Genomic DNA, 27,101 nt, shown 5'->3' with positions numbered 1-27,101 from the left:
TAATCATAAGAATAAAATGTGAGACTATTTGTGAAGGTGGTTTGAAGAGTACTACATCTTATAAATGAACATATACACAAAACCCCCCTTTGCACTCTGCTTACACTGCCTAAGAGGTACATATTTCACTTTTCCCTACTAAAGCATATTGAAATAGCTGTAAATGTGGAAGCAAACAGTTCGATTTCTAACAAAGTGCTTAATGACACAGTTCCAGGAATGCAAGTGTCATAAGAAGGGAACTGAACAACTGAAAGAGTAGTAAAGGGTTACCAGCTCCAGGAAAAAGACAAAGGAATGTCTTTTCACAGGGTTGTCAGCACTGCTTTTTGTCATTAACTTCAAATACACTTAATGAAAACATGGAGGAAGATTCGCAGTTGCAAGTTATCAATTTTGCACAGAAGACTGTACGAAAGAAAGGATTCTGATACCAATAAATAATAAAAAACAAAAAACAGAGCCAAGGCATAGAAAGGAGTGGCATGGAGTTTAATTTGGAAGGCAAAAAGGTTACACAATGGAAGGGAGAAGAGGTCATGTAAATAAACGCTCAGTACAAAGTTGTTTTGACACAGAAGCAAGGGAACTTCTCTGGCTCTCCACCAGCATACCGAATCTGAGCCAGTAGGCAGTATAACTCTGAAGAACATCCATGTGTCCAACAAGCTGCCATCTCAAGAGCTCTTCTCCAGGGGAAATAAAAAAGTGAACCTAAAAGAAAGAAGTGGAAAGGTAAGAGGAGACACCCAAGGTTTTTTAAAATGTCTTATGACCAGGCCCCAAATCCTGGGCAATATTTAAGCCAGGCTAGAACCAAATATTTTTCACCAAACATTTTATAAAAGAATCCTTAAAAAGTAATGTTCAAATCTGAATTCCCAGCACACCAAGGCAAAGCTGACTAGGAACTGGTAGACATGGGTTCTGACTCCAGCTCTATGATTAATTAGCTGCACACCTCTACGTTAAGTCCCTCTAACCTCTCAGGTCCAACTCTTAAGAGGTGAGAAGGTAGCAATTTAACCTAAAGAGCTTCTCTGGATCTAGAGAGCTTATAAAGCACAACTTCCAGTTTGGGGGAGAATGAAGGAAGAAAGTATTTAAGAGAGAAAGTTGAGAAAAATTCTCAATCTCAGATTTAACAAAGGAAATCCAGAAGAAATCTTTTTTTTCATTTACAGATAAGTTTACTTAGAGAAAGAATGTGGAGAATAACTCCGAGAAGCATCCACATTGCTGCTAGAATCAGATGAGACTGAGATCTGGTAGCTGTGAGGTGGAGCCCAACGGCTTCCTTCTAGTGCCTCCAGGGTAGTCAGAAAGTAACCCCTTTGGCCCATCCGGTGTGGCTCAGTGGTGGAGCGTTGACCTATGAACTGGTGGTCACGGTTTGATTCCTGGTTGGGGCACATGCCTGGGTTGTAGGTTCGATCCCCAGGAGCCGTGCAGGAGGCAGCCGATCAATGATTCTCTCAAATCATCGATGTTTTCATCTCTCCCTCTCCCTTCCTCTCTGAAATCAATTTTTTTTAAATTTTTTTAAAGAAAGTAACCCCTTTGCCCTACGGGCTTCAAAATCTCTAGCCATAAGCAGCCAACTTTCTTGCAGTGAGTCATAAAAATACTGTAATATCTTTTTTTAATATATTTTTATTGATTTCAGAGAGGAAGAGAGAGGGAGGGAGAGATAGAAACATCAACGATGAGAGAGAACATCACTGGTCAGCTGCCTTCTGCACGCCCAACACTGGGGGGGGGCAAGCCTGCAACCCAGTGAATGTGACCTGACCGGAAATCGAACCGTGACCTCCTGTTTCATAGGTCAATGCTCAATCACTGAGCCACGCCACCAGACAAAATACTGTAACCTTATATGTGTGTCATGACTTTGAAAAAGATTGGGAAACACTGCAGAAGTGCTGGGCTACCCCAGTAGGTAAAAAGGCACCACCTTATTTTGTGTGTTGGTTCTGATCTGAAGATTTCAGCATCATAGGTTTAAAAAAAAGATCTTAGACTTCTAGCCAGAGTGCTTTTATTTCACTAACAATGGCATTTAGAGAAATGCTACATAAGTGCAGAACATTCCTACATCACTGGAATTGTGATACGTGTAAAGAAACAACAAAAAGTATCCACAATGCCAAACAAGAACAAAGAGACCTATTAAAACTCACCTTTTCACTCCATCAAGTTTCTTAAAAGCAACAAACTATGAATTAATATGATATCAGTTCTAATGGCTGATGTGAGAGAGAACTACAACATGAGGTTATTTCAGTAAAGAGCTTTGACACTTTTACAATTATAAAAGAAATCCTAGTTTAGTATAAAAGTTGTTTTGAGATGCTCTGATATTAAAATATTTAAATCTGAAACACTGGAGCTGGTCTATCCAGAAGGCAAAAATGACTCATAACAGTAAGTCTCTTTGATAATAGTTTTCAGAAAATTCTATTTACAAAGATATGTTCTCTTCTTTTAAGGCAAAAATATATTTACCAGACAGTATTCTAAAAGCAGAAGTTCTAGGCTTCTTTGAAATGTTAGCTCAGTAAAACTGGACTACTCAACAGCTCAGAATAATGGTTTCCACTGCTAACCCAGAAATAAAGGTTTCAGGAAACTAATAAAATTTCCTCCTCTGATATCAAGAATGTAAAATGAAAGACACCTACTGAGAAAAGTTAGCATGACTTCTTCAGTCTATTTCACTCGCGCAGAAAAGACAGCACCACTTGATCAGTCTATTCTAATCATCTTAAAAGAAAGCAAGGCACGACGCAAAGAACTGTTGAAAATAATGACTCTCCGTATAGATACAAAAGATAATGCCAGACAGGGTCATTTCTATTTGGAATCTGTATTCCTCTCCAGCACCATCTCTATTTAGACACTAGCTCTGAGCAGATATGCTCAAATACTGATTTTTCCTTCAAATCCAATCTCATCCTGGATCCTGGTCACCCAATTAAAACTGAAAATAGATAAAATGTGAATCAAAGACCATTCTGCAGAAATTCTAGGTTCAAAGCTCAATTTCAATCACTACAATTTCAAAAGGCACAGACTGTATATTTCTAAAACTGAAAGGAGCATTAGAGACCAGCTAATCTAATCCTCTCATTTTATAGATAAGGAAACCGCAACCTGGGAGCTGGACAAATCTGTCCAGAGCAATCTGTCCGCACCATGGCCACTCACCAGAGGTGACTATTTAAACTTAGTTAAAATTAAACAGAATTCAAAACTCGATTCCTCGGCTCCTTGGCTTCATTTCGAACACTCAGCAGCCACATGTGGCTGGTGGCCGCCACACCAGGTGGTGCAGCCTCAGAACATTTCCACACGGTGGAGAGTCCAGGGTCACCCTCTCAGGATAAAGTCAGTTCTCTTGCATTTCCTCTGGATCTTACTAAATGTGGCCAACTTCGCAGAAACATTTTAGATAGCCTGACTTCATCCTTTCTTATCAACCTCTCTATTTCTTTCCATTTAAAAAAAAAGCAAGTTTAATATTTTTAACAAAAACCTTCTAATAAGACATACATATATTTATCATCCAAAAGTCTTTGAACATAATAGAGAAGGGAAGTAAAATGTTTGAGTCACAATGTCTGTTAAGTTCCCACTCGGTCACTTATTAGCTCCAGGGCCTAGACAAGTCAGCTTACATCTCACGGCGGTGTAATCACCTCACGTGTAAACAGGAAGACTGCTATCTGTCTCCCTCCATCAGAGAATGGGCTGTGAGGGTCACATGGATCAGGTGTGTAAAAGTGTATGAGGAACGGATGTGAGTCCTGCAAGCCTGGTGATAACTGTAATACATTTTATAAATATTTTTTAATTTTATAAAAGGCCTTATATAAACATCATGCATTTTGATACAGACAGTCACACTTTAACTTTCCTGTAATAGATGATGGGAATCTGATAATATGGATAAAAGCCAACAACTGAAGGGGAAGGGAAAAAAAGCAAAGCTCAATTGAGGATCCATACAAATAGCCAATCCTCCTCGAACACAATGGGAACCCATGAATTCTAGTAATCAAAGGCTTGAACAGCTGCAAGAAAATGATGAACATCCAGTCCAATCACCTCACTGTGCAGACAGGGAAACAGGGAGTGAAGGACCAGTTTACTTGTCATTCCACAATGCAAGCCTTCCCCCTTCTAGTCATATGTTTATTTTTGCCTTGGCTTCTTTCTCCCACAGAACTTTCCACATGTCTTAGCATCTGCATGACTGGTGATACAGCTATTTTATATAGCATTTTATTGCCGTTAAAGATGACTTAGTCATCATACACTCATTCAACAAACATACACTGTTACTGTTAGCCTGTGCTAACCCCTGAGGTCCCCAACCCTCAGTAGGAGACAGGGCAGTGAATCAAAAGTTTCATAGCAGTGTGATAAGTACAGCACTCGAGGCATGAACAGTGGACTCCAGAGCCCCAGAAGAGGCTTCTATGCAACCTGGGACCGAAGATGACTAGGAGTAGGAATCATCAAACTACAAAAAATAAGGCAGGGAGTTAGGGCAACAATGAACTTCACAAATCTCCATTTTCTCTCTCTCTCTCTCTCTCTCTCTCTCTCTCTCTCTCTCTCTCTCTCTCTCTCTCCCCCCCCCCACCCCCACCCCCCCCTCTCTCCCGCCCTCCCTCCCTCTCAACTTTAAATGGACCAAATACAAAAGAGAGCTCAATCACCAATTAGAGAGTCAGCAATTAGTGTTTTTTTTAATATATTTTATTGTTTTTTTACAGAGAAGAAGGGAGAGGGATAGAGAGTTAGAAACATCGATGAGAGAGAAACATCGATCAGCTGCCTCCTGCACACCCCCTACTGGGGATGTGCCCGCAACCAAGGTACATGCCCTTGACCGGAATCGAACCTGGGACCCTTCAGTCCGCAGGCCGACGGTCTATCCACTGAGCCAAACCAGTTCGGCAGCAATTAGTGTTTTATACTAAATACAACTAGCAGATTCAAGGTTTTAAGAATAATAGGTAAAGGATTAATCTCACCCTCTGAGGAAAAAAAGGAGCTGAAAAAGATTATGCTGTGTTTAGCTCAAAATATGCTCTACAAATTTAGAATAGTTCCTTTTGGGTAGCTGAACCTAATTCACTATAAAATTAAGTATCAAAGAATAAATGAAATTTAAAACACAGCCCCTCCCTGCCCTAGCTGGTTTGGCTTAGTGGATAGAGCGTCAGCCTGTGGACTGAAGAGTCCTGGGTTCGATTCCAGTCAAGGGCACATACTTGGGGGCCCCAGTAGGGGGCATGCAGAAGGCAGCCAATCAATGACTCTCATCATTGATGTTTCTATCTCTCTCTCCCTCTCCCTTATTCTCTGAAATCAATAAAAATATTCTTAAAAATCAGCTCCTTCCAACAAAAATTAAAGATTATTGCCAGTGAGAGGTCATGTTGAGAGCAAAAACAGGTCAAGAACAAACCAAAAGGGAGCTCTTGAACTGACAAGAAAAGGAAATAAACCCTGCACAGGATCTTCCCTGTGTGACAAAAGCCTTGGGCCACTTAATGGCTCATGGCCTTTATGCCTAACTCGACACTGCCCACTTCTGGACAGAACGTAAAGCAACCCCCACCCAGCATCTAGGCCCATTTGGACCTCTGCTGCCCTCCTGTGACTGGAAAATATATGTTTTATCACAAAGATATCAGGAGCTTCTTCCCCCAAACTCAACTTCTCTTATGCTTTGCAGTACAATCTCTCAGCAGATGAAATATATAATCCACTAGGTGGCAGTAGAACCTAAAGAATAACATTTACATTCCTATCCTGAAATAATTCTCTAGATTAGTATACTTCATTGATGAATTTGAAAAACCAACAGTAATTGCATATTTGTAAATAGTACTGCTTGTCAGAATTATGTTCTGCCCAGTCCTTATAGCCCCCTTGCTCCATCCAGGATTAAACACTATGAATTTTGAGACCTGTGATAGAATGGCCTCCATTATAAAAACAAAGCAACACTAACAAGGTTTTATCACAAACATTAGCCAGTCTCCACCAGGCACACTTCCAAGCTCAGGTATGACCCTCTGAGCCCATTTCACTTTACCCTCTGATCCAGGGCCCAAGTCCAGGAACTTTACTCCCAAACTATGACCTAATGGTAGCTATGTCCCTCTTTTCTTCATTTCCCTTTGGGGCCCTGAGATTCACTCTGCAATTTTTTTTTTAATGCCCTTAAAAGAAGTGGGGTGAGTAAATAGAAAACTGAATGTGCCAAGCAGGCAGTTTAGAAAAATTAATTCGGTCAAACTACTTGTAGTTAGGGGGCAGTACAATCCCCTAACTAATAAGGATGAGTCCAAGATTTGACTCATGTACATAAAATGAGTGGGGAATGAAGTATGGTAGCAATCATCTCAGGTAGAAACTATAGTTTAACTTTAACCCTGCTGTTTGGCTTCTGTACTTATTTACTTTAACAACAGAAAAGTTATTTTGATTTTCTGAATTATTTAAATCACCCCATTCGATTGAATACCCTATTGATTGTACTGTGACTATCCCATTGGTTGTGGTCATACTGGTCTTAGAAAGCACATTTTCCTTTACCTGGGAAGAACAGCACAATTATCCCAAGGTCAGAGGGCTCCAGTTAACATGTCCCTGCTGACTCAGTGTTCTGGAGACCCAAAAACTGTAATTTAGATAACATGAAACTGCTTCTGCTTCTGTAAACTGCTTTTTTGCAAACCAGGTTCCTCATTCCAGACCCGAGGGCTCTAGATAATGTGTTTCTGTCAATTCAGTGATCCAGAGACCCAAAACTATAATTTAGATAACATGCTGCTTTGCTTCTATAAACTGCTTTTTTGCAAATCAGGTTCCTCATTCCAAACCCTGGGATGTAATCAATACCTTTGTGATCTTTGCCTATATAAACCTGGTGTTTCGGCCATCTTATCACTATGAGATTTGGGAGAGCAAGATGCCCCCTCATAGTCCCGGATTTGCAATAAATGTGACTCTTTAATTCAGAAAAAAAAAAAAAAAGAATTGCACAAAGAGATATGAATAAACAAAACAAAATAATTATAGAAAGTATATAAATTTTTAAATATTCTGTATTATGCATTCATTCAAAAAAGATTTACAGCCATTAAGTACCTGAACATCACTGACCATCATTTTAAATGTGCATGAATTCTCCCAACTCAGAACCTTACTAGGAGCATTTTTCTCTTTGCATTTACATTTTTATGATAATCTAAAAAATATTGAATCTATTCTTGACCACTGGAATAGCCATCTTTAGGCAGTGCTGCCAAATGAGTAGCTTTTAGCACAGCATTTCTCAAAACACCATCTTTGGACATGCTTTCGGGAGATAAAGTCTAAAGTTTGGTCCTCGCCAATTTGGCTCAGTGGATAGAGCTTCAGCCTGAGAACTGAAGGGTCCCCGGTTCGATTCTGGTCAAGGGCACATGCTCCATTGGGGGCTCCAACCCCTGTGTGGGGCATGCAGGAGGTAGCCAATCAATGATTCTCTCTCATCATTGATGTTTCTCTCTCCCTCTCCCTTCCTCTCTGAAATCAATAAAAACATATTTAAAAAAAAAAAGACTAAAGTTTGGAAAAGGTTGTGTTTGATAGGTCTAGGCATGAGTTCTGGCTGAAAAAACTGCCAAAAACTTCTAGTCTTACAGCAGAGGGAAGGAAATGGTTGGTACTAGAGAGGAATTCAAAGGGAACTTCAGCTGAATCCACAATGTTTATAATCTGTTCAAAATCCACTAAATCCAGGTGGTAGCCACCTGGGTGTCTGTTTTGTTCTCAGTACTTTTCGGTATTTTTTAAATTGTCATAATAAAAACAAAGAAAGAAAAGCTTGAGGGGGAGGATAGTGAGAAAATAACTGTGGTAACATTTTAAACACACTTCTTTAACTCCTCAATAGTCAAATACCTTAGAGTAAACAACCTTAACCAAAAATGGAATACAAAATTTTTTTGAAGTCAGACTGGATTATCAGACTTCTAGTTACGAGGTTCCCAGCAAGCCTTTCCGAACCTGTTTCTCATCTATAAATGGAATTAGCAAGCCTATCTTCATGAGGTAATTTTGAAAATAAGACAGAATGAGAAGCACTTAACGCTTGGCCTACAGTGAGCTCTCACTACCTGTTAATGTTAACTTCCTTACTTCTCTTGAGATAAATCTATGTTTTTTAACTCAGTACCATATCCGTTTGATTTGCCTGTTTCAGAGTAGCTGCTTGTTTTGAATGTTACTCCCAAACCCTGGCTGGTTTGGCTCAGTGGTAAGAGTGTTGGCCCACAGACTGAAAGGTCACGGGTTCAATTCCCGGCCAAGGGCACGTACCTTGGTTGCAGGTAAGATCCCTGGCCCCGTCAGGGAGCATGTAGAAGGCAACCAGTCAATGTGTCTCTCTCACATCTATGTTTCTCTCTTTCTGTCTCTTTCTCTGTCTCTCTCTTCCCTTTCTCCCTCCTTTCCACACTCACTAAAGATCAATGGAAAAAATACCCTTGGGTGAGGAATGAATGAATAAATAAATAAATAAATAAATAAATAGCACCTCCAAATTCATGCAGAAGCAGTACCCTACAAATGTTCATTCTTTTTATACCCAACTCTCAATGTACATGGCAAGTATCAATAATGTTCAATCTATTTCGTTCTACCTTATGAGTTGGTATAAATATTGAAAACTCACTTGGAAAACTGTTTTCAAAGTGTTGTCACATTGCACATAGAAATGAGTTAGAAGCACATAAAAAGGGCAACTGATGTATGTTATAAATTGACAGTACAGTAAAGTATATGTCAAATAAAGGATCTCTAGGAAAACCCCTGGGCAGTCCCCCAGGGAGAACATACTCTCTATGAGATGATTTAACACTGCAATGTGGGATGGGAAGATTTTGCTGCACCTTGGGACCATAATTCTCAACTGAACAGGTGGCTCTAGGTTGTTATAATAGTCTGCAGTACGCAGTTTCTGCTGAGCCTGCTTTTTTTCGTCTGTTTTTGTCATAATTTTGAAATACTAAGCTCTCTGCAGCAGGGTCCTCCTCCAATGATGACAGCCCTAGGAAATTATTCTCTATAATTTGGTATCTCCTTGAGCCCAGAGAAAACCTTGAAATGTTTGTGCTGTCCCTTTCTTAAGCATACACATGACTCATTTAGAAAAAAATAACTTGAGAAATTCAGAGTAAGGCAATCAGAAGACTTATGACCTTTCCAGCAAAGTTTCTATCAGGAAGCCCAAGAGTTAGTTACTCATGATATTTGCAGGCGTAAGGTCAATGTTGGTGGGTCAGCTTTCTAGCTGTACTCAGAGTTATCATTGGTCTGACACCTTGTCTGCTGCCTCTGCACAGTGGCTCCCTTCTCTAGACTCCCACAGTACATTGTCCACATCTGTAGTGTGGCTTGAACTATGCTGTATTTAACTGCTATAAGGTAGCAGCCATATGTTACTTTTCTTTTGTGTTTCCAGTAATAAGGCATTGACTAGCACACAGATAGAAAAGGGGGAAGGGGAAGGACAACTGAAGGCCTGATCAGTTCTCCAAAGAGTTAAATTGTATTTGAATAGTAGAAAGAAGTGGTTCCAAACTTTTTCACTGAAATAAGCAACCTCTGTACCTTATCAAAAATGAAACCTTAGCCCTGGCTGGTGTGGCTCAGCTGGCTGTGTGTCGTCCCATGCACTGAAAAGTTGCTAGTTCAATTCCAGGTCAGGGCACATGCTCAGGTTACAGCCTGATCCCCCGTAGGGGTGTGCAGAGGTAGCCAATCGATGTTTCACTACCACATTGATGTTTCTCTCTCTCTCCCTCTCCCTTCTTCTCTCTCTAAAAAATCAATAAAGAATCTTTGAAAAGCAAATGAAACCTTACTTAACTAACAGAACTGTTTTTCATCAATAATAAAAAAGGATCTATGTAATATAAGTAACTAATTCATACCAGAAATTGAATAGTCATTGCCCCATTACTGCATTCACTTGGTACATGGGGTTGCTCTAACTCTCATGTCAGATTTCTGATCAGTACAAAAATGATAATTTTCCAAGTAGTGACAGAAAGAAGTTGGTCCTGGAATAGTCTTGCCCCAAATAGGATAACATTTCCTAAGATTCTCTTTTCTGTACCACCCAGTAAACAATACAACACCAAATTTTGTAGTGAAAAGGCAAAGAAGTCCTAGCCAGTTTGGTTCAGTGAATAGAACGTTGGCCTGCAGACTGAAGGGTCCTGGGTTTGATTCTGGTCAAGGGCACATGCCCAGGTTGCGTGCTTGATCCCCAGTAGGGGGTGTGCAGGAGGCAGCCAATCAATGATTCTCTCTCATCATTGATGTTTCTATCTCTCTCTCCCTCTCCCTTCCTCTATGAAATCAATAAAAATATTTTTTTTTAAAAGGCAAAGAAAATAGTGCATTCATTCATCAGTAGCTACATAGGATACTGGAAGAACGCAAGACCAACAGCATCACCGGTCTAAGGCACTATTCAGCAATCACTTAGCTATGTGGCCAGGGAAGGCCACTGAATTATTCTGGACCTCTGTTTCCATACATATAAAATAAGTGTTCCTACACAGAGTTTGGAAGCACACATTATTTCTTAGAGCTTTCGGATTCTGCTTGGAAGAGAGGGATGGAGAGGAGGGCATACCACACATAAAGGAGAGTCCAAGCAAAGAGGGCTTTTCAACTTGTTCATGAAAACAACTCTAGCTACAATGCTGTTTTATATATGGAAAACCTATATAAGAATTTGTTTAGGGAAAAAAGCTCTACTGCTAAAAAAGGAAAAATGGCCGAAACCGGTTTGGCTCAGTGGATAGAGCGTCGGCCTGCGGACTGAAGGGTCCCGGGTTCGATTCCGGTCAAGGGCATGTACCTGGGTTGCGGGCATATCCCCAGTGGGAGATGTGCAGGAGGCAGCTGATTGATGTTTCTCTCTCATCGATGTTTCTAACTCTCTATCCCTCTCCCTTCTTCTCTGTGGAAAATCAATGAAATATATTTTTAAAAAAATAATAATAAAAAAATAAAAAAGGAAAAATGGCAAATAAAACAAATGGCATATCATCCTATATTCTAAAGCAGCGGTCACCAACCTTTTGGACCTCACAGACCACCAGTGGTCCGCACACCACTGGGTGGTGACTGCTGTTCTAAAGTGTTCTCCCAAACTAATCCAATTTCTCCTTTTATTTCTACGTTAGCGCATATATTAACAAATGGCTACTATCTCATTTAGCATATACTGGATGTCAGTCAGGTGTAAGCATTATACTAGGTACTATGGGACAATGGCCCAACATTTAAAGTCATCTAAGATCAAAATCAGAAATAAATTACAGAGCAAATCTAAAAGCAAAAATCTTCAATTTTTGTCTCTTCTAAGATCTGAGTTATTTTCATGGAGTTATTGGTGCAGAAATTTATGTATTAGCTACAGGCAAGCTCCCATTTTGTTATCTTAATGATTTGCAAAACAGTGAGAAGAGAAGGCAATGACCAAGAGCGGCAGCACTGATGATTCAGGATGAAATTAATGCATACTTTGCAGACTGATAAAAAATTCTGCAAAAACGTCTTATCAGCAATGTGGGAACCTTGCCAGCCATGATCAAAACCAGCCCCATCCAATTTCCAGTTCTAAAATCAACATGATGGGACAAAGGCTATGATTACCACTTACCTTCTTCTAGTATCCCACTCCTCAATTAAACAAATAGGAATGATTCATCCAACGAAGTTCATGACAACAAGGTGCAGGATGGTGCTGGCAAAGAGAAAATCAGCAAAGGCTCGTTCCGGGGAGATGCCTTGGAAATCCGCTTTGTTCTGTGGGTTGATCTGTATTCTCAGACAAACTACACAAGAAGCAAAACACAAAAATTATCATCTAAAAGTATAAAACAAATGACTGCTAATGAACACATACATACCCAATGACCCAACAATTCCATTCTAACAGGTATGATAACCATGACAACCCCAAACTGGAAACAATTTAAATGTCTATCAACAGTAAGATGGATAAGTTATAGCATATGCATACAATAAACACTATATATGAAGAAAGAAGAGGGAGGGGATATTGGAAGAAAATTGGTAAAAAGGTACAATCTTCCATATAATAAAAGCCTAATATGCTAAGTGTCCAGTCGTCTGGTCGTCCATTCAACCAATCAAAGCATAATATGCTAATGATATGCTAAGGCCACTTAACCACTCACTATGACGTTCACTGACCACCAGGGGGCAGATGCTCCAATCGGTAGGTTAGCTTGCTACTGGGGTCTGGCCAATTGGGACTGGATAGGGACTGAGCAAGACAGGCCGGACACACTCTGGAGCCCTCCCAAGTTGGCCTCCCCAGCTGGCCAACCTCCTGCATCCCTCCCCAACCCCAATTGTGCAATGGCGGCGTCCCTTGGCCTGGCCTGCGCCCTCTCACAATCCAGGACCCCTCAGGAGATGTCGGAGAGCCAGTTTCAGCCAGATCTTGCAGGCCAGGACAAAGGATCCCACTGGTGCACGAATTCAAGCACCAGGCCTCTAGTCCAGTTATAAAATAAGTAGGTACTAGGAATGTAATGTACAGCATGATGATAATAGCTAACACTGCTACATGAAATATAAGACAGTTGTTAAGCAAGTTCTAATCACAAGAAGAAAATTTTTTCGTTTCTTTTTTCCTTTTTATTGTATCTATATGAAAAGATAAATATTAATTGAATCTTTATGGTAATCATTTTACAGTATATGTAAATAAAACCATCATGGTATATGCTTTAAATTTACACAGTGATGTATGTCATAAAACTGGAGGGAAGAAGGGGCTCAGCAAAAAACAAAACAAAAATCTTCACAACATGGATAAATTCTACAAATATAATGTTGAGCAACATAATACAGACACAAAAAATACACGTATTATTTCATTTATGTAAAGCTTAAAATAAGGCAAAACCAACTTATGGTAAAATACAAGCCAGGATTAGTGGTTTTTCTCTTTCATAGTAGGGATAACTAATAAGATGCAAGGTAGAGGTCTCTAGAGTGCTGGTAATGTTCTATAGCTTGACATCAAGCTATAGAACTCATCAAGACAGACAGATGTGGTAGGGGTGGGAGTTGCAGGGTACTGAGCAAAAAGAAAACTCATGGACAACAGTGTGGTGATTGCAGAGGGAGGGAGATGGAAGAGAGCATAGAGGGGATAAATGATGATGGAAAAAATAAAATAAAGATTAAATTTTAAAAACCCATCAAGTTGTACACTTAAGTGTTATGCTCTTATTTGTGAAAGGAAAAAATATAACCTCATAGAGTTATGCTAAAAAGAAAGGCTTACTTAGAAAAAAGAAAAAAAAAAAAAAAATATATATATATATATATATATATATATATGAAACCAAAAATCTTTAGAACTCTCTTATCTCCTGATTAAATTATAACCTAGATTAGAAAGTAGTTGAGGGCAGTAACAATGGGGCTGGGTTGAATGACAAAAAGTTATAAAACTGTAAATTATTTTCAACATAGTGAATATTGGATAGCAGAAATTATAAACATAAAATGCTTATCTGTGAGGACCTCATAATTGTAGAAAATCTTTAATCTCAAAAAAGGCAAAAGACCTAAGCTACATTGACTTGACAGAGAACTCTCCACTGCCACATTCTACAGCCTTAAAGATTCCAACCTGATACATTAGCCACAGTCACTATTTGACATGAAAAGGGAGCTCCAGGAATACACTTTCTAAAAATATCTTTATGCCTGTGATAAATGATTACACTGCTTAAGAAAACTCAAATTTGCTTCAGGCTAACATCCATCCCATCACTAAGAAAAGGAAAAGAACTGAGATCTAATCCGAAGGTCAGAAAACTACCAGTCTACTTCTCCATAATCCATCACCTCAACAACAATTTCCATTATGCTAAAACATGTAAACACTGTAGAAGCACCACTGATCTTTTCAAGTACCTGGACCCTTCAAAATATAAAGGACAGTGACTAAAGCAAGGGCAACCAATTAAAATCCTGCTGTGGATGGAGTACAGATTGGTTCATGCATTTCAGAGAACTGGCAATACATTAATATTTAAAATGTTTGTACCTTTTGACTGTGGAATTTCTTTTATAGAACAACTAGAGACCCAGTGCACAAAAATTCATGCACTTGGTGGGGGGGCGGGGGACCGGGCCCTCAGCCCGGCCTGCACCCTCTCGCCATCCGGGAGCCCTCAGGGGCTTAAGCCACAGTCTGGCCTCCCTCTGTGGGAGGTGACCGGCGGGCCAATCAGGGGACAGCGCCCACCGGCGAGCAGCCAACCCTGCCCCCCAATCACCCCTCCACCACCGCCAGTTGCCACCTCTGCCCACCCTCCCCTTCACCATCCCCTCCCTCTGCCCGCTGGCACCCACCTTGGCTGGCCCACTTGCTGGCCCCACCCACTGCTGACCATTCCGCAATTTGGTCATTTTGCATATTAGGCTTTTATTATATAGGATGACATTCTAACAGCAAATTAGTAACATTGAAAAAAATATATAAAGTGTCATCAAGGGATTTAAATAAATTATACTATATACATGCAGTGAAATTTCATGCAATCATTCAAAAGAATGATTTAAATCTCTATAGCTTGACAGTAAAGATATCTAAGACATATTATATGAAAAAGAAGTATTCCATTCCACATTTCTGCTTTTAAAATGGGGAGGGTGGAGAGAGAGAGAGAATTATTTTCTCATTTATTTTAGTTGGACTCTAGGAAAATCTGGAGGAATAAATACCAAATTACTAATAGTGGCTATTGGAGTGGAGAACAGGAGTAGTGTTTCAGGAAATATGAGGGGACAAAAGAAAAGAGAAGCTCCCAATGAAGGTAGGTATGAAAATTGATGTATTATCATTATCATGATCACAGTAACCCAAGTTATTACAATGACAATATAAGTATATTGCCCTGCTGAGATGCAAAGGACTGAAGGTCATAAAGACCAACACTCCACTTAGTGCATAAAATGCCCAAGAGGTGGTAGGGGTGAGTACACTGGAGGGAAGCTGCATGAATTACCTCATCATTCCAGAATCGGATAAGCTGTACCCAGTTGAATAGTCACCTTCCAGAGTCTATTGATAGGGGTGTCATATCATTGAGTTGGGGTACACAAAAGGCAATGAACACTTGTTCAAAAAGCTCCTCCACAAATGATCTTTCAGTCTCTCTGTGAGCACTTCCAAAGTTGGAAATTTACGACCTCCTGAGGCAGCTTGCTCCATTTTAGAAGTTCTAATTTAATCTATGTCCTTAAATGTTATTCATTCAGCAGAGGCTTTCAGTCAAGATGGTGGTGTAGGAAAAGAAGTACTCATCGCCTCCCACAAGCACATCAAAATTTACAACTAAAACAGAGAACAACCAGTATTCAGACCCACCTAAAATCTAGCTGAATGAAGTCCTACAACTAAGGATTCAAGAAAAAGCACATGGAAACTGGCAGGAGGGGCGGAGACACAGGAAGGAATCTCAGACCCAGTTGGTCCCACATCCACATGTGGCAGTTTAAAAAGGGGAGGGATATTTTAGCTGTGGAGGTTTCCCTGAGAAGTGAGGGGTCCCTGCCCCACACCAAGCCCTCAGTCCAGCATTCCAATGCTGGAAAGAGAAGTCCCCACAACTTCTGGCTGTGAGAACCAGAGGGGATTGTGGCTGAGTGACACGGAAGCTGCAGGAGTCCCAGGCAGTTCCTCTTAAAGGGCCAGTGCATGGCCCTACTTAGACTCACTCCCTCTGAGCTCCAGCGCTGGGGCAGCAGCATAAAAGGAACATGGAACATGCAGGGAGGAACTAACTTGTCTGGAATCGGGGCAAGACCTGGAGGAACAGCTTTCTCTCAGACAGAAGTTGCTGCCAAAGGCCAGTGTTCCTTTGGTGAGACCACCTGCCATAGAGCTGTCAGGCTTCGCCATATCTGAATCTCCTTCAACCTGGCTCACACTTTTTACCCCACCTTGGTGATTCCCTGTGACCCTGCTCCTCCCTACTTGCAGGCTCATCCAAGCCATTTCCAGGGGCTTTTCCATACAACTGGCCTCTCTGCCTCATGCTTTGGACTTTCCTAAAATCTCTCAAACAAGCAGCAGCTGGCATCAGTGTGCCCCAAACCTCTCAGTAAGTGGCCCCAGGCCTGGCACTAGCGACAGCCCACCCTGGTTCACAGCTTGGCCTCTCCTGAGCACCTCCAAGCTCAACAGAAGTAGCAGTCATCTGCAGGTTGCTTTGTAGCTCATGCTAGGTGGCTCCATGCAGGACATAGGCAAAGGCTGACTTTGCACCTCCCAGAAGGTCTCAGAGCCAGTGCACCCAGTGGTCAACTTCAACTACGCCAGATTACAACCCTTCCAACTCCACCAGTGACACATTCAAGGGGCAGACTTGGTGAGCATCAAAGCCCCACTGAAGCAAGTCCTACTCCACAGGGTCAGCCCCTGCACAGCAGATCTTCCACTATAGTCATAACCAATCCTTGCAACCGATTAGCCTGGGTTGGTCCCTCCCAGTGACGCCAACATAAATCAAGGCTCAACTATAATAGGACAGTGCACACAGCTCACAGAGGGGTGCACTAGAAGTGCCCAGCTCAGGTGACTGGGGAGGCTGAGCCACTGGGCCCTATACAAGACCATGCTACCAATTCCAGAAGACATAGCAGATCTACCTGATACATAGAAACAAACACAGGTAAGCAGCCAAAATGCAGAGATAAAGAAACATGTCATAGATGAAAGAACAGGAGAAATCTTCAGAAAAAGAACTAAAATGAAATGGAAACAAGAAAACTACCAGATACAGAGTTCAAAACAATGGTTATAAGGATGATCAAGGAACTTAATGAAAACTTCAAGGAACTTAATGAGAATTTCAAAGAACTTAGTGAGAACATCAACAGCATAAAAAAGGACCAGTCAGAAATGAAACATACACTAACTGAAATAAAGAATAATTTATAGGGGATCAACAGTAGAGTAGAGGATGCTGAGAATCAAATCAGTGATTTGGAATATAAGAAAGCAAAAAACACCCAATCAGAACAGCAAAAGAAAAAAGAATCCAAAATATGAAGACAGTGTAAGGAGCCTCTGGGATAACTTCAAACGTATCAACAGTCACCTCATGGGGGTGCCAGAAGGAGAAGACAGAGAACAAGATATTGAAAATCTATTTTAAAAAATAATGACAGAAAACTTCTCTAACCTGGTGAAAGAAATAGGTATATATAAGTCCAGGAAGCACAGAGAGTCCCAAATAAGATGAACCCAAAGAGGCTCAAAACAAGACACACCATAATTAAAATGCCAAAGGTGCCCTAACTGGTTTGGCTCAGTGGACAGAGCATTGGCCTGCGGACTGAAGGGCCCCAGGTTCAATTCCAGTCAAGGGCATGTACCTTGGTTGTGGGCACATCCCCAGGAGGGGGTGTGCAGGAGGCAGCTGATCGATGTTTCTCTCTCCTCAATGTTTCAAACTTTCTATGCCTCTCCCTTCCTCTCTGTAAAAAATCAGTAAAATATTTTTTTTAAATAAATAAAATAAAATAAAATGCCAAAGGTGAAACACAAAGAGAGAATCTTAAAAGCAGCAAGAGAAAGAGTGTCAGTTACCTACAAGAGAGTGCCCATATGACTGTCAGCTGATTTTACAACAGAAACTTTGCAGGCCAGAAGGGAATGGCAAGAAATATTCAAAGTGATGAATAGCAAGGACCTACAACCAAGATCAGGCTATCCAGCAAAGCTATCATTTAGAATCAAAGGTGTCAGATAAAGAGCTTCCCAGACAAGGAAAAGCTAGAGTCCATCACCACCAAACCATGGAATGTTAAAGGGGAAGAAGAAGGAGGAGGAGGAGGAGGAGGAGAAGAAGGAGGAGAGGGAGAAGGAGAAGAAATAAAAGATCAAAAATATGAAGATTAAAATGACAATAATGCATATCTATCAACAATTGAATCTAAAAATCAAAATAAATGAACAAGGAATCTAATGAACAAAATACACTAATTAATAAAATAGAACCAGAGATATGGAAACATGGAACAGAATGACAAATTTCAGAGGGAAGGGGGAAAGGGGACTAAGAAGAGATTAACCAAAGAACTTACATGCATATATGCATTACATATGGACAAAGACAATAGGGTGGTGAAGGGCTGGGATGGGGGGGGCAGGAACCAGGTAGAGGGGGGCAATGTGGGGGAAAGTGGGGGACATCTGTAATACTTTCAGCAATAAAGGTTAAATACTATAATTAATTAATTAACTGAGCATTTAGTATGTGCTGGGAATATGGCACAGAACAAGACAGACAAATATCTGTCTCTCAAGGAACTTATACTCAGGTGGAGAGAAACATGCAGTACATAAGTAAACAAATAAACAAGGAAATATCATGTAGAGATATGTGCTATGAAGGAAATAAAGCAAGGTAATAACAGAGTGACTGGGAAGCTATTTTTTATTTGGTGTTCACAAACCTCTCAAAGAAGGTGCTATAGAAGGCCAAAATTTGAAAGACAGGATCTAAGGGCAGAGCATTCCAGGCAGCAATAACAATCTTGACATGTCTTAGTATAACAGATCAGACTGAGGGAGATGACTGGGTGAGAAGGTTCAATCTGGAGTTGCATATCAGACATCAAGTGAAGATGTCAAGTGGGCAACTGGATTTACTAACCTAGAATTCAGGGAACAGGTCAGAATTAAAAATATAAATGTGGTAGTTGTAGTTATATAGACATTATTTAAATTTACCTATAAAACAAAATATAGAGACGGTATCAAGAACCATCACCTCCAACAGAGAAGAACCTAGCACTAACAGTAGGAAGGAAAAACCAATGAGGTGAGAAGAAACAAAGTGAGTGTAGTTTAGTAAAAGTTTCGAGAAGTACTCCACACAGAAGAAAGCAGCCAACTACATTAAATGCTAAATGTTGCTGAGCATTCAGGTAAGGTGAGGTAGATGGCCATTAGATCTGGCAAGAGTAGTTTCACTTAGTGTTGGAAAAAGACCATCACCAAGAATAGGTTAAGGAATGAATGAAAAATGAACAAACAGCAACTAGACTATTTTTTTCTAAGAATTCTGTGATGATCGAGAAGAAAAAAAAATGGAATGATACCAGGAGGGGTATCTGGAGTCAAATACAAAAATTTTAATTGAACAATACTAGAGCATGTTTGTATGATGAAAGGATAGAGAAATTAATAATGCAGAATAAAAGGATGATTGCAGAAGCTGAGTCTCTGCGTGAGCAAGAGGACTGGATCCTCCACACAAGTGAAGGAATTGGCCTTTGAAAGGAAAGGGACACATTATCCACCATCATGGGAAGTAAGCCACAGAGCAGGGATACAAGTGCAGGTGGGCTCCTGATTCCTGGGTGGGAAGATGAAAGGATTCCTATCTACTTTTTTCAGTGGAAATAAAGCAAGATCATCAACTGAGAATACAGAAAAAGAGGAAATATAAAAAGAGTGGAGAAAAAAAGCTATAAAGCATAGTTTAGAAAAGCAAACATACCAGGGAAGTGTTACAAGACCACAGAGCAGGGCTGAGCGCCCATTTGTGTTCCTTTACTCACCAATACTTCTCCATCACAGCACTATATCCATATTTACTTGTCTGTACCTTCCACCTAGATTATAAACTGAGAGAACAGAGACCAGTTGTGTTTTGCAGTTGAGTCCTCAGTTCCTTGGCAGAGAATCTGGCACATAAATTGCTCAGTATTCCTTAAATTATTATGGGTATGCTCACAATTTAACATATACAATGTTAAACACTAAGCATGCACAGATGACAACGACAGTTCCTACCTTCAAGGGCCTTACCTTCCAGAGAGAAGACAGACATGTAAACAAATACAACACAGTATCAGCGCGCGCTCTCTCTCTCTCTCTCTCTCTCTCTCTCTCTCTCTCACACACACACACACACACACACACACACACACACACACACACAGTGAAATAGGAATACAGGAGAAAAGACCTATGCTGGGAGAGTCAGGGAAGGGCTCCAAAGGGAAGCATGTCTTGAGCTGAGATGTCTAAGTAAAGGAATTTTCCAGACAGTCAAGCAAAGGTAAAATAGCTTGAGATGTTCAGGGAATAACAAGTAACTTGATAATGCAGGAGGATAAAGTACAGGGAGTAAAAGCAAGAGATAAAACTGGAGATATGAACAGGACATCATGAAAGAGCCTATATACTATGAAAATAAATTGTAATTTTTCCTTGGAAACACAGACACACTTTAGGTAGGGAGCAGCACAATCAGACCTGCAAGCCAAAACAAGCTTGCAAACATAGTGGAAGATGGACTGGAGGGAGAGGTCCTGGAGGATGGGAGATTATTAATAATGAAGCTATAGCAGTCTAAATAAGAGCCTGAGTCAACTGAGGATAAAGAGGTAGCAATGCATATCGGTATGTGCATAACCCATGGACACAGACAACAGGGTGGTGAAGGTCTGGGGCAGGGGGCGGGGCAAGCTGGAGAGGGTCAATGGAAGAAAAAAGTGGACATACGTAATACTTTCAACAATAAAAATTTTAAAAAATAAAATAAAAGAAGCCCTCGCTGGTTTGGCTCAGTGGATAGAGTGTCAGCCTGAGGACTGAAGGGTCCCAGGTTCGCTTCCGGTCAAGGGCACGTACCTTGGTTGCAGATTTCTCCGGCCCTGGTTGGGTGCATGCAGGAGGCAACCAATCGATGTGTCTCTCTGACATCAATGTTTCTTTCTGTCTCTCCCTCTCCCTTCTACTCTCTTTAAAAATCAATGGAAAAATATCCTCAGGTGAGGATTAATCCAAAAAAAAAAAAAAAAGAAAGAGAGAAACATGGATCAGACCATCAAACCTCAGAGGGAAGGTAGGGGAGGGTGGGGGTAAGGGGGAGAGATCAACCAAAGGACTTGTACGCATGCATATATGCATCATCAATGGACACATACACCAGGGGGTGAGGGCATGAGTGTGTGTGTGGGGGGGGTGTAATGGGGGGATAAGGACACATATGTAATACCTTAATCAATAAAGAAAAAGAAGGGAGGGAGGAAGGAAAAAGAGATGGCAGCAATGGATATGAGAGATTTAGAGGACTCTCAGGCACAAGGTTGGCAAACTTCCAATCTCTTGGATAGCAGTTATGAGAGATAATATAAAGGTCCATAAAGCTGATGGATAATTCCCTCCAAAATGCAGACCCCCTGGTCCACACAGCCCAACTACTTTCAGAAAACATTCTGGAGTAGACTTCCTTATCTTTCAAATCAAACTGCTTTTGCATCTGTAAACAAGGGGAAACAAAACTAATTTTTTAATCCAAAATTGTTTCATATAGATTAGAGAACATAATAGACCAAAGTTGTGAAATGACTTTTAAAATTATTTCAAGCCCAGACTGCTCAGTGGTTGAGTGTGAACCTATGAACCAGGAGGTCACAGTTTGATTCCTGGTCAGAGCACATGCCCAGATTGCAGGCTCAAACCACAAAAGGCAGCCAATCAATTATTTTCTCTCATCATTGATGTTTCTATCTCTCTCTCTCCCTTTCCCTCTATCTGAAATCAATAAAAATATATTTTTTAAAAACATTATTTCAAGATCAAAGACTTATCTTAAGACTTTGTTTTCCACTTATCCCTCCTACATAGCACTTTAAATGAGCAGAAAGAGGGATTTCAGTTAGGTGAAAAAGGAAACTAGAAGGGCTACCTAACACTGGAATGTTAGTCTGGAAAAGGGACAGATGTCCTCCTCTTGAGATATCTAACCGCAATATAAAGTCAACTGCTGAGGATGTTTGAAATCTGAGGTGAACATTTCAAAAATATTCTACCTCTGAGGTCCTTGTAAAGCCTACTTTACTGTACACTGTTGATCCCTCCACTGACTCCCCGTCCGCCCCCCCCCCCTAAAAAAAAACAACAAATTTCTCAATGGCAATTTTCTTGAAAATTTCTGGCTCTTTCTTAAAACAATGGGTAAGTCTCCGAGGCATGAAGGACTAGGAGAATCAGACAATTTTCATCAGGCCCAAATAACACTAGTCTTTTTAAAAGTGTGGTAGCATTCTATATTGGTTTAAAATGTACTGATCAATTTCCAAAGAACACATGCTAAATAAATGCAGACAGAAGGAATGGAAGAGAACAGATTGCTAAAAAGAAATCAGGGAACTTTTCCCTCCAATTCATCCTACATGCTAACACCAATTTTAAGTCTCTCCCTTACTCAAATTAAAAAAAAAAAAAAAAAAAAAAAAATCCTTAGATGCTTTCCTATTACCTACAAGATAAAATTCAAATTCCTTGGCCTGCGCACTCCAAGTTCCAGCATGCAGTACTACCTATCAACATAATCACCTACAATTCCCTTTCTCAGCCAAACTGACCTCCTCCCTTCTCTTCCAACAGGAAACACAACCACAGGGAAGTGAGAAACATCAGCACCATAAATAGGTTCAAGGCTTCCCTTCTCAACAATCAGAACAAAGGATAAACTTTAAATACATATTTCCCCTTAAAACTAGTCTCCAGTTGAGTACCTGGGCTATCAAATGGAAGAGCAAGTAGGATTTAGTAAGGTTGACGCTATCAAAAGAAATGTAAATGATGCCCTTCTATGGTAACTGCGAATTGTCATCCTTTCTTTTCCTAGAACTGTCATTTCTCTGGCCCAATTACCTGTTACTAGTATCTAGCAGCTTTGAAATCCACCGCCGCCCCAAACTAACTCCACTATTAAAGTGCCCTTTCACTAGGTATTCTATTCAATGGCAAGTCATTGACTTCTCATTGGGGAAAAGAGAAGGGAATCTGCCAATTCTCCTTTAGCCACAACAGCCTCAAAAACAGGACTTGGCATAAGGAAATATTATCTGCTCAAAAAAATCTTCTGGTTTTAGCAGTCCAAGTAGCCCTGAGGAGTCATTTTAACCCTACAAACTTATGAAGCCCGGGTGATTTCAGCATAGAGATGTCTTTTTTTTTTTTAAATCAGCTTTTAGGCCCTACCCTATTCCTACCCTTTTCAGACCTGAAAGACAAAATCACCAAACAAAATTCACCAGAGCTTCTCAAAATTCTTCTCCCATCCAGCTAATAAAAATTCTTAGTCATGAACAGAATTTGGGGAAAGGGAAGGAAGAGTCTATAGCAAAGAGGGTAGGGTATCTGATGCATCTGATGATGGTGCCCTGTCAATTCCTGAAGGCCAAAATGCTGCCAGAGAACCAGGTCTTGGTCATCTAAGGCAAAACATAAAGATAATGAAATATTCAACTGATCAATAGGCTAACTGCAACGCCAGACCCTTGGACTTATTTTAAGTTCTAAGAAAGAGAGAAGGTAGAGTTTATCTGAGTCTGAACTAGTAATTTGAATGTGTAAAAGCATTCTACAGATCTATACTTAAAGCTGTAATGAAGTCTCCAAACCATTTTAATGCTATATTTTGTCTGTGCCCTAAATAGACTGTAAACTATTTGAGGACATACACTTGATATATCCCCAAAGCTTTTACCATAATACTAATGTTATTAGATTCAAAATACGATGGCCTGACTGATGATCACTGGATAAAACAAACATGAATTCTAGTATGTTTTTAAAGTCATGTAGCAGACAATACCAGTGACTGACAAAGTCCATGTGGTAGCCACCTATAAACTGGACTAGCTAACACCCCCTGACCCAATTCTGGACTCAGTATTCATTGAATCCCTGTTCAAGAAAAAAAGTCAGGCCCTAACCGGTTTGGCTCAGTGGATAGAGCATCGGCCTGCGGACTGAAGGGTCCCAGGTTCGATTCTGGTCAAGGGCATGTACCTTGGTTTCGGGCACATTCCCAGTTGGGGGTGTGCAGGAGGCAGCTGATCGATGTTTCTCTCTCATTGATGCTTCTAACTCTCTATCCCTCTCCCTTCCTCTCTGTAAAAAATCAATAAAAAGTATTTTTTTTTTAAAGAAAAAAGGTCAGATTTTTGGCAAAAATTTATGGAGGACAGTCAGCTCTCATTAAATATGGCAGTCTACAAGATATCAAACACTAGGAATCAGAAAGAATAATAATGCTAAAATAGAACTATGTGCCCTAGCCAGTGTGGCTCACGTGGTTGCCAGTTGGATTCCTGGATTGAGGGCTCAATTCCCCGCCAGGGGCATGCAAAAGGCAGCCGATCCATGTTTCCCTTTCACATTAATGTTTCTCTTCTCCCTCTCCCTTCCTCTCTGAAATTAATGAAAAAAAATTTTTTTAAGTCAAGGATGACTCTTTGGTTTAAAAAAAATAGAACTATGTGAATAAAAACTGAGTTCAGGGTAGTGAAACAACATCTTCATCCACAAGAAATAAGCAGGAGCAGCTAAAAGTCAAAGTCAAGTAAAGGATGATTCGACAAGCAAAGCTCCCATGCTTATATTTCTTACACTGTTCATTGAAACATCTCACCGGAGGTTGGTAATGATTAGGTCAAGGTGAGAAGATGCTTCAGAGTTGGGTTTTCTATTTTAAAAGTCTATCAACCTTAAAAGGGTGTGAAAGCTAAGTGAAAATTGGAATGAACTTTTTTCCCTGGACCAAAATGAAGTGATGTGGATCACCAGGTTGAGCAGCAGCATGAAGGTCGATGTTTTACAGATTTAATTCCAGCTACGAGGCGGCTTTTTTGGTATTTGGTATGTGACAACCTTTCTGAGCCTCAATTTCCCCACTCACAAAAAGAGGGCAATGCAGGCTCCCCTCACAACTTCACGAGGCGGTGGTCTTACATAAAGAGTACTGTGAGAATAAAAGCAGCGTCCCACAATAACATTATTACTGCGATTACTTATAGAATTATTACCCGCTAGGATGAAGCTCCCCACACAAGAGATGAAGCCCGAGAGGAAAGAGTTGAAGGGAAAGGTCCCCACGAGGAGACAATAACCGAACTGCAGCGCCCCGGTCAGCAGTATATACAGGAGGTACGCGTCCAGCAACTTCAGACGCTGAGGAGTGGTGCTCAAGTATTCTTCCAAGAACCGCGAGATGACCGACACTACTGAGGCCGACATGACTACAAGATCGATCCGCCGGCCTGCACTCGCCAAACTCCGAGAGGAAACGACCACCACAGCGGATGTAGCGTTAGCGCGTGCGCAACGCTGTAACCCAGCTCCACCCGCCCCGATTGGCCAATTTGCGCAGGCGTAGGGTGGGCCAAAGCGCGAAACAACCAATGCGCAGACGCAGAATACATCGACTGACAGAACTACCGCCAGTACAGCTAATGCGCCTGCGCAATAGATCTTCCGTCAGAGCAGGAGACGTGTACTCTTTCTACCCTATTTTTGCAATCACGTTAGTGACGCTCGCGGTTGCTCTGGCAACAAGATACAGTGAAAGGAGGTAGAGGAGAGGTTTTACGGCTGACCGCGTAGCCACCCGAGGCTTCCCGCGCTCTCTCTTTGCTCCTCAAAGATTAACTGGTTCTGTTTTACGTCAATGCCTGGCACTCCCCAGGTTCAGTACCAGCTCGGCCCTGAGCCTGACTGCATATGCCTGTCCCAGATCATTAGAACAAGTCAAGTTAGTCCACCAGCAGTGAGAAACACTGCAGCGAATAACTGCTCAGGCACCAGTTTAGAAGTGGTTATTGGAGGAGGAAAGTGTGGCGAGTAGGGAACGAGTGAGCTTGACCTCTACAAGGGCCCTGAGCTGGCCCTGGAGGTGCTTATGAGTAAGCGCGGTAGAACCTGAGCCCACAGGTATTCATTCATTCAGCAAACATTTATTAGGTATCTCCTCGGGTCCCACGTTAAGTTGTAGGTACCCTCCGGAGGAATCCTACAGTCAAAAAAAGAGCGGGTGATTGGGAAGAGAACGAAGGGAGAGGTGGGGAGAATGAGGCCAAGTTGGGGGGGGGGGGTGGTGAGACTAAAATAATGGATTATTAAAGTACATAAAATAAACGAAGTTTAGCAGCCTTTTACTCCCAAGCTGAAGTCTTGAACCCCGTGTAATATCCCAGGATGTCAGTGCTGAAAGGCTCACAAAAGCATTGCCTGGTTCAGCCCCTTTCCCCTCCAACTCATTTTGCAGAGGAAACTGAAAATTTGAGGTTTTATATTTTAACAAGTGGGGTTAACTATATTACCTTTTTTACAAAATAAGGTTCACTTTAATTTCTGGCTTCCGCGGCCCGTTTGATTTCACATGAATTTGACCCTCCAGACTTAGTTCATCTCATCTTTCGGCTGCAAGTCACACATAAGCAGGTACTTTTTCAGCTTATTAATAACTTTGCGCTATCCTAGGTACTCGGTAAAATGCCTAAAACAAGTGGATGACAATGTTCCTTTATTTTCTTTTTTTATTTATGTTTAGACTGGAAAATCTATCAGCATCAACTAACGTACTGATTATCAGTGGTGGGCAAAGCCTTGCTTAGGTTCTAGAAAGAAGAAAAATAATCCATGTCCTCAGAAAGCTTTACAATTTATTTGAAGAGATATGTTTATATTTAGACCCACCGAGATTTGTATTGCTATATGAATTTAAGTTCAGCTTAAACTCTCTGATTTTGCTGGGGGGGGGGGGCGGGCGGGGAGTGGGCAACCCCTCTGCTTTTTATTTCAATATAATATGGCAAGAAGCATAAGTTTCTCTGACAAGTTGAACCTTTCTCCCATCCTCATGAGCAAGTAAGAGGATAGCTTCCTCCCCAGTATTCAACCTCAAACTTTAAAGGCTTAACTGATATTTTTTAATCATTCAGGAGTAGATTCCTCCGGGTAGGGGTGGGGGGGGGGGATGTTATTCCATCAGCCAGGCTCCTTCCAGCATTTTTTCCCTTATGTTTTGTGTGCCTTTGGTCCATGTCAAATATCATCATTAGCATCGCCACAGGAAATCCCACAAGGGGAAAGTAGAAGAGATGAAAAACATCAAATTCACCTCCAGAATGCATCCTTTTCTGAGACCTGC

At 41.0% G+C, this 27,101-nt stretch overlaps 1 protein-coding gene across 1 annotated transcript; it reads right to left on the bottom strand.

The window, feature by feature from the left end:
• Window positions 1-471: 471 nt before the first annotated feature.
• DAD1 (defender against cell death 1) lies at window positions 472-25,282 on the bottom strand. The gene is made up of 3 exons (XM_036356152.1): window positions 24,979-25,282; window positions 11,747-11,921; window positions 472-714 (listed from the first exon to the last, which is right to left on the bottom strand). Exons 1-2 carry the CDS (start codon window positions 25,187-25,189, stop codon window positions 11,791-11,793), a joined length of 342 nt encoding a protein of 113 aa, XP_036212045.1. The 5' UTR covers window positions 25,190-25,282; the 3' UTR covers window positions 472-714; window positions 11,747-11,790.
• Window positions 25,283-27,101: the final 1,819 nt, after the last annotated feature.

Source organism: Myotis myotis, unplaced genomic scaffold (genome assembly GCF_014108235.1).
Source record: "Myotis myotis isolate mMyoMyo1 unplaced genomic scaffold, mMyoMyo1.p scaffold_m19_p_1, whole genome shotgun sequence".
Lineage (NCBI taxonomy): Eukaryota > Metazoa > Chordata > Mammalia > Chiroptera > Vespertilionidae > Myotis > Myotis myotis.
This window is presented reverse-complemented; position numbering and strand designations above follow the sequence as displayed.

Excerpts from the sequence above, each read along its gene's own strand:
- DAD1 (XM_036356152.1), bottom strand. The coding sequence starts at position 25,189 with ATGTCGGCCTCAGTAGTGTCGGTCATCTCGCGGTTCTTGGAAGAATAC. Across the intron at positions 11,922-24,978 it reads GGGGAGCTTCATCCTAGCGG|TTTGTCTGAGAATACAGATC; the intron begins GTAATAATTCTA and ends CTTCTTGTGTAG.